Source organism: Helianthus annuus, chromosome 6, assembly GCF_002127325.2.
Source record: "Helianthus annuus cultivar XRQ/B chromosome 6, HanXRQr2.0-SUNRISE, whole genome shotgun sequence".
In the NCBI taxonomy this organism is placed as follows: domain Eukaryota; kingdom Viridiplantae; phylum Streptophyta; class Magnoliopsida; order Asterales; family Asteraceae; genus Helianthus; species Helianthus annuus.
The window spans coordinates 53,777,347-53,783,821 of NC_035438.2; the positions used below are offsets into that span (position 1 = coordinate 53,777,347).

The window sequence follows — 6,475 nt, forward strand, 5'->3', positions numbered from 1 at the left end:
TCATGCAATGGTTGTGCGCGGCGATGAAACCATATATTGTGTATTGTTCGGTAGCATGATCATATCTCACTTTGATACGCGCACGACACCCGGAGACTGTGAATCGGCTTCGCCTGCGTTGTTTCTTGGATTTATCATATATGGTTGGAGCATTTTTGGATAGAGCATTGGGGTCAGTTTCTGGGACCCGTGGTTGACCTTCTCTAGAACATAATATATATATCTATGAGTGCATATTTTCATGTTAGGATTGTCATGATATTTTTTGTTCTTTGACGTGCCAATACGTGTAGAAAACCCAGACTGTGTAGCATACGTGTTGTACATCATGACAATATCTTCCCAGTGAGTAAATGTACTGGGTACAACAGGAAGGTATCTAACGTCAACTTGGGGTATCCAATACGGGGTGCCGTTAGGTGTAGCATGTATGGCAGTTGTAATTGTTCCTGTAAGATATAGTTAATAAATTAAAAAAACAGGGATAAATTATTAATAAATTAAAAAAAGTGACATAATGTTATACAGACGAATAGTATAATTGTAATTAATATGCACATGTGCATTGGCAGTTAATGTACAAAAAAGTTATTTTGTTTTTTTTGTTACAATCCTAATGCACAGTTGCATAAATTTGCATTGCGACGTAATTTGAGTTGTGATGCATAATTTGTAATATAAGGCAATTAACACAATGAACGTGTGAATATAACATTGAGTATTCATAATGTACATCACAAAACAATTGTAAATGTGCAGTTAATACAATGCACATGTGCATGAAATATCGAATAATCATAATGTACAATATAAAACAGTTGTGAACAATATAAAACAGGTGTGAACATAATACAAATAAGTATATAATTGAATGAGTCGCATTTTACATAAAATTAACATAAAATACCTTTAGTTTCAAACCGAATGAATTGCAAGTTTTGATGTTCTGTGCTTGTAGGTGCTGTACCGGTAGATGTGGTGTTACCAGTAGACATGGTGTCAACTGTGGTGTCAACTGATAACGATTGATCGAGTAAATTAGCAGTATCAGAGCCTACATTGCCTGATGATGTAAACATCGAATCCAGCGTTTGTATTTCAAACCCATGAAGGGTATGTCGACTTGCAACTGGGTTTGCAGCAGGTAAGGTAACTGGGTTTGCAGCAGGTAAGGTATTGATATCAGACGGGCCAACAGCAGAAATAGGGTTGACATTGGCATCAGACGGGCCGCAAATACCAGAATCGAGATGTGGATTATACGCAGGAGATGTTGTATGATGATCATCGGATGCCGTAGGTTCAACTCCAACACGAGAAGAGTCAGACGAAGCCATTTGTGAGCGAAATCGGAATCCAAACTTCGTAATCAGTATCTCAATCGAATCCCCCATAAGATCGCCGCCGTGAAACTAACCGCCGTAGTTTGCCGTCGCCCCGTCACGGATTAAGCAAAATCTCCAGCGAAACCCTAGATTGGAAACCCTAAATCTTCAAAGACGATAGACGATAGTGAACAGGGGAATGGAGCGCGTGTTTTTTTTTATTGAATGTCAATTAATTACAAGTTTGCCATGTGTTCACATTGGTTCTCGCGGTTCTCGCAATAAAGGGTGGTTCCTAACGGATCTTTATCCTATATATATATATATATATATATATATATATATATATATATATATATATATATATATATATATATATATATATATAAGACAATGCTCTATGAAAAACCCCATTTTTTTAAGAAACTTAGCAAACTCAACATGTGGCTCTCATATGTCCACGTATCCCATATCCATTTCATATACCTTTTTGAATAGAAGGGTAAATCAGTAATTGTCCCAACCCAAGATACTTTCCCAACTTGATTTGACTTTAATAATTAATGCCCATCAACTCCATTGTATAAATTACCCATCCCCATATTTTTTTCATTATTTCTTTTTACATATCTCCATTAACATCTTCTCAACAAGTTCATGCTTTCTCCATTAATTTCCATGGAGACAAATCCACCAACATTGGAGTTAATGTCGCCGATCCATAGTTTCCCCAACAAGTTCCTTAGCAGTGACTTCCATAATGATGAGGAATTAAATGTTCAAGGTTTGTCTCTTTATCTAACATATATCTCTCCAATATATGTTTTTTGTTTATATATGAAATTTTTCTAATGGAATAATACAAAATATACTGCATGGCAAGCTTCTGGATATACTTACATGGAAGTTGATGGTTCTCGATCATCTGTAGTGCCTTTGAGATCACCGGATTATCTGATCTCCAACAACTTCATGAACAGCGGTTTCCATACTGACGAGGTTATGGATAATGATCAAGGTTAGTTTTTCTATACACTCTTTTTATTTTTTTTCTTCCCCAAATATGGCATAAATCAAACATATTGCATAATGTTGACATGTAGCATCCCAAGATTCTGGCTACGCTAACATGCCGGGTGCTGGTTCTGGATCACCTCAGGGCCCTTCTGTGTTTGCTGAATCATCTCGCACCCCTTTAGATGGTATTTCTTTTTCCATGGCAGCACACTTTATACTCATATAACAGCGTTCTAACCTTTTGTCCTGACATATACCAGATTCATAACCTTTTCGTTTTTTGATGCAGGGCCAGCGCATCCACACTTCGTTTTTGATACGCCTCAGGGAACCCGTTACTGGATTCCTAACGTCGCTGATAAGTTCAAACCAGTGTGTGGGAAATCTTATCCGACATTTGATGCTGTTGTTTCCATGTATGAACTTTATGCGTTTGAAGCTAGTATTTCTGTTAAAAAAGGCCAAACTAAAGTCTGGAATGGAATTCCCACACACAAGTATCTTCGCTGCTCAAAATACGGGAAACCACAATCCAAGAGGACTTTTGACACACTAGATGAATCTTTTGTAAGGCCTAGGAGAACCAACTTTACATGGTGTGTCTGTAAGGCAAGCATTCTAGTCTCAATCTTTAATGATACATACACAGTTCTGAGTTTCAATGATATACATAATCATGAACTTCTTGAGAATTACAACCGTGATCTTAGCAAGATATCACGGAAGCTGTCATTCTCCACCAAACAATTCATTCACAATATGAGTCTAAACCGTATCGGACCCATGAGAGCTTATAGATGTCTTGTAGCTTTAAAAGGGGGGCATCACAATGTCAACGGGACTCCGGTGGATTTTAAAAATTTTAGCCACCAGTTGCGAATTTTTATTGGTGAACGCGACGCACAAGTTTTCCTTGAACGCTTGCGTGAGCGCTTTGACAACCTACCCAACTTCTATTTTGATTACACGGTATCGAATGGAAAGTTGTCTTCTGTATTCTGGGCTGATGAGATTTCAAAGCTAAACTACAAAGCTTTTGGCGATGTCCTCGCCTTCGACGCGACTTACAGCACTAACATGTTAGTCCCCCTTAACATGTGTTAGGCATGATATCCAAGTATACAAACCTAAACCAAAAAAGTGTTACATTTTGTTAACATCAAATCCATTTTTATTAATAGGTACAAGATGGTTTTTGTGCCATTCACGGGTGTGGATCATCATTTCCAATGTGTTACATTTGGTGCGGGTTTGATATCAACCGAGTCCATTGAATCTTATGTGTGGTTGCTTAAGGCTTTTTTGAAGGCACACGGTACTCAACCAACTCTCGTGTTGAGTGATCAAGACCCATCCATGCTTCAAGCTGTTCCTATGGTCTTTACCAAATCACGCCACCGTCTATGCATGTGGCATATAATGAAAAAACTACCCTCCAAGGTTAGGTTAAATTGTTAGCCTTTAACATGTCTATTTCAACATCACAGACTTCTTGAGTGTTTTTCAACTGTTTAATATAACATGTGTTAATATCTCCTAAATTTTACTAGATCTCCGCGGACCTTCTTGACGACACTAATGTTCGGTCCTGCATTCACCGGTTGGTTTGGAATGTTTATATCAAACCAGAAACGTTTGAGTCCCGCTGGAATGACCTCCTAGAAACATTTGGCCTACAAGACCACACTTGGTTGAACGACATGTACAACATCAAACATCTTTGGGTACCAGCCTACTTCAGGGAACTGCCAATGTGTTGCTTGATGAAGACTACTTCACGCTGTGAAAGCTCTAACGCTGCCTTCAAGGTCAACTCAACAAGCGTAAACACCCTTGTACAATTTATGATGTGCTTTGAAAATAGGGTAGACAGCCAACGCTATCGGGAACGTGTATCGGAGTACAAAACCTCATCCACGGTGTTTAAGGGCAATACTGATTTAGCGGTAGAACAGCACGCGTTCGCCATTTACACAAACGCTGTTTTTGCACAAGTTCAAAAGGAGATAATTAAAGGGAAGTTTTTATGCTACATCACAAACCAAACCGAGTCCAGCAATACCACTCTTTTGATAGACGTCACTCATTTGGACAAAAGGAACAACATCACAAACGTCTATCAGGTAACACATGTTAGGCATGTTCATTATTACCCCTCCACTAACATACGTTAGATCTAAAGGCCCTTTTTTTGCTCCTTCTGTTCCTAACAGGTTACATATAACACTGTAGACCACTCCGCCAGTTACTCATGCAGGAATTTCACACGTATAGGATATCTCTGTCGCCATGTCTTTTGCGTCTATCGATTGAAAAGTGTTGCAAGGATACCACCACAATACATAAACGATAGGTGGCGCCGAGATGCCCTCCCAAAAGAGGTTTTCTCACTTTCCAGCCGATACGGAGTCAACCCACACGCACCTTCCGTTATGCGGATGAAATCCTCGACCTCGTTACTGAATGCGTTGATGTGGCCAGAACCGACGAGGATTCGTTGTCAAAATTGGTTGCACAACTCCGGGATTTCAAGATCAATGTGCTTTCCAAGCAACCATTGGGTACAATTCAAAATGAAACAACAGAGTGTGAAATGGAAGAAATAGTTGGGCAACCAATCAACATTCCAGTCGAAGTTGCTAATCCAGATGTTGTACGCAATAAGGGATGTGGTACACATACTCGCATTTCTGGACCCGGTGAGAAGGCAAAGGCAAAACCAGCAAAACGTCCAAAGCAGCTTCGTTTATGCAAGCGTTGTGGTCTGTATGTCGACGACCACGACTCACGCAACTGCGTTAAGGTGGCCGCAATGAAAGCAGCAAAGGCAGCTGCTGAACAACAAAGGCAGACCACCCCTGGTCCTCCACCTCTGATTAAAATCTTTATTTTTCGTTTTACTACTACTATGTAATGGGAGACTCTCTTCATTTTGGCCATCTTACACACATGTAACAGTCATTTAACATCCTCCTGCTCTTTTTCTGTTACGTGTGTAAGAAGGTGGAACTATTTTGATCCCATTTATCATTTCTAGTCTTGTAAAAACTTTATGGCCTCTCGGCACTTTTGTGTTTGTAGCCCAACTTTTGTGGACCTCTGTTTGCTATTAACGGGCTTATCTTATTATTATATCCATGGATAATTGTGTTTTTGGTTTATGTTTTACAACAGCATAAAAAACAGATGCTTAACACATGTTAGCCCCCGTACCAGGGGGTTTCATAACTGTAAAAGGATCAACACAGAAGGTGTTAACCCCACACCAATAGCTTATATATAAAGACACATCATGTTATATAATTAAACTCCACAACTAGCCCACTTAACCACACATTCTACAAATAGGTTACAACCGCAACTAAAACAATGGATCGCCTACCGACCCGTCACATCAACCCATTCCCCAAAAAAAACCATAATAAAAGAACAAGAAAAACGACGTTAGTATGTCGTCTACAAACATAGGGTCAACAGGTTAACACAACTATAACCACTTACCACATCCTAACTACCCCTTCTTATCCTTCATCTCTATGAAGCTTTTCATCATGGTGTGGCAACATCCTCATTATGAAAGTACAGAGGAGAGGGGCTACGCTCACTCTCCCATGGGTCATGGTAGCACCAGGACCTGATTGTTTCGGGTGAGTATGGACACAACGGGCAACCACATAATTCATGGTCTGGATCCGTCAGCAACCTAACCAACTCATCTGGTAGCCCTTTTAACCTGTCAGCTTCTGGTAAAACGTGTTGCGTACGGCGCGTAGCTTCTTGTGAAACACCAGCTACATCAGCTACATTGTTTGTTCTGCTTTCCGAAGCATCGTCACCACCCGGGCCTCCAGTTTTCACGTCTTGGCGCTTCTTGTGAAACACTTTTCTTTCGTAGCACACCCCGTACCGACCCTCACACGCTTCCTTCCCTTTTTGCTTCAGCTTCTCCGTGCCTGGTGGTGTAGCCGTGACCTTATTTTTATAAGAGTCCATCACATTAGCACACTTTGGAACCACTAAAAGTTTTTGGCTTACTGAAGTAGTGAAGAATTTCATATTATGACTTGGTTCTTCATTACACTACTTATAGAGGTATATCATAGATACATTTAATATAGTTGTTGTGACTTGAC

At 39.9% G+C, this 6,475-nt stretch overlaps 1 protein-coding gene across 1 annotated transcript; it reads left to right on the plus strand.

Annotated features, from left to right (window-relative positions):
* The first annotated feature begins 2,003 nt into the window (after positions 1-2,003).
* Positions 2,004-5,256, plus strand: LOC110944778 (protein FAR1-RELATED SEQUENCE 5-like). The gene is made up of 7 exons (XM_022186427.1): positions 2,004-2,109; positions 2,209-2,343; positions 2,429-2,527; positions 2,632-3,421; positions 3,524-3,782; positions 3,893-4,465; positions 4,696-5,256. The coding sequence occupies exons 1-7, from the start codon at positions 2,004-2,006 to the stop codon at positions 5,254-5,256; spliced, it is 2,523 nt and encodes an 840-aa protein (XP_022042119.1).
* The last annotated feature ends 1,219 nt before the right edge of the window (positions 5,257-6,475 follow it).

Bases quoted from the DNA above. Each gene is read 5' to 3' on its own strand.
- LOC110944778 (XM_022186427.1), top strand. From the start codon at position 2,004: ATGGAGACAAATCCACCAACATTGGAGTTAATGTCGCCGATCCATAGT. The intron at 2,110-2,208 runs GTTTGTCTCTTT...CTGCATGGCAAG, and splicing joins TGAGGAATTAAATGTTCAAG to CTTCTGGATATACTTACATG. The intron at 2,344-2,428 runs GTTAGTTTTTCT...GTTGACATGTAG, and splicing joins GGTTATGGATAATGATCAAG to CATCCCAAGATTCTGGCTAC.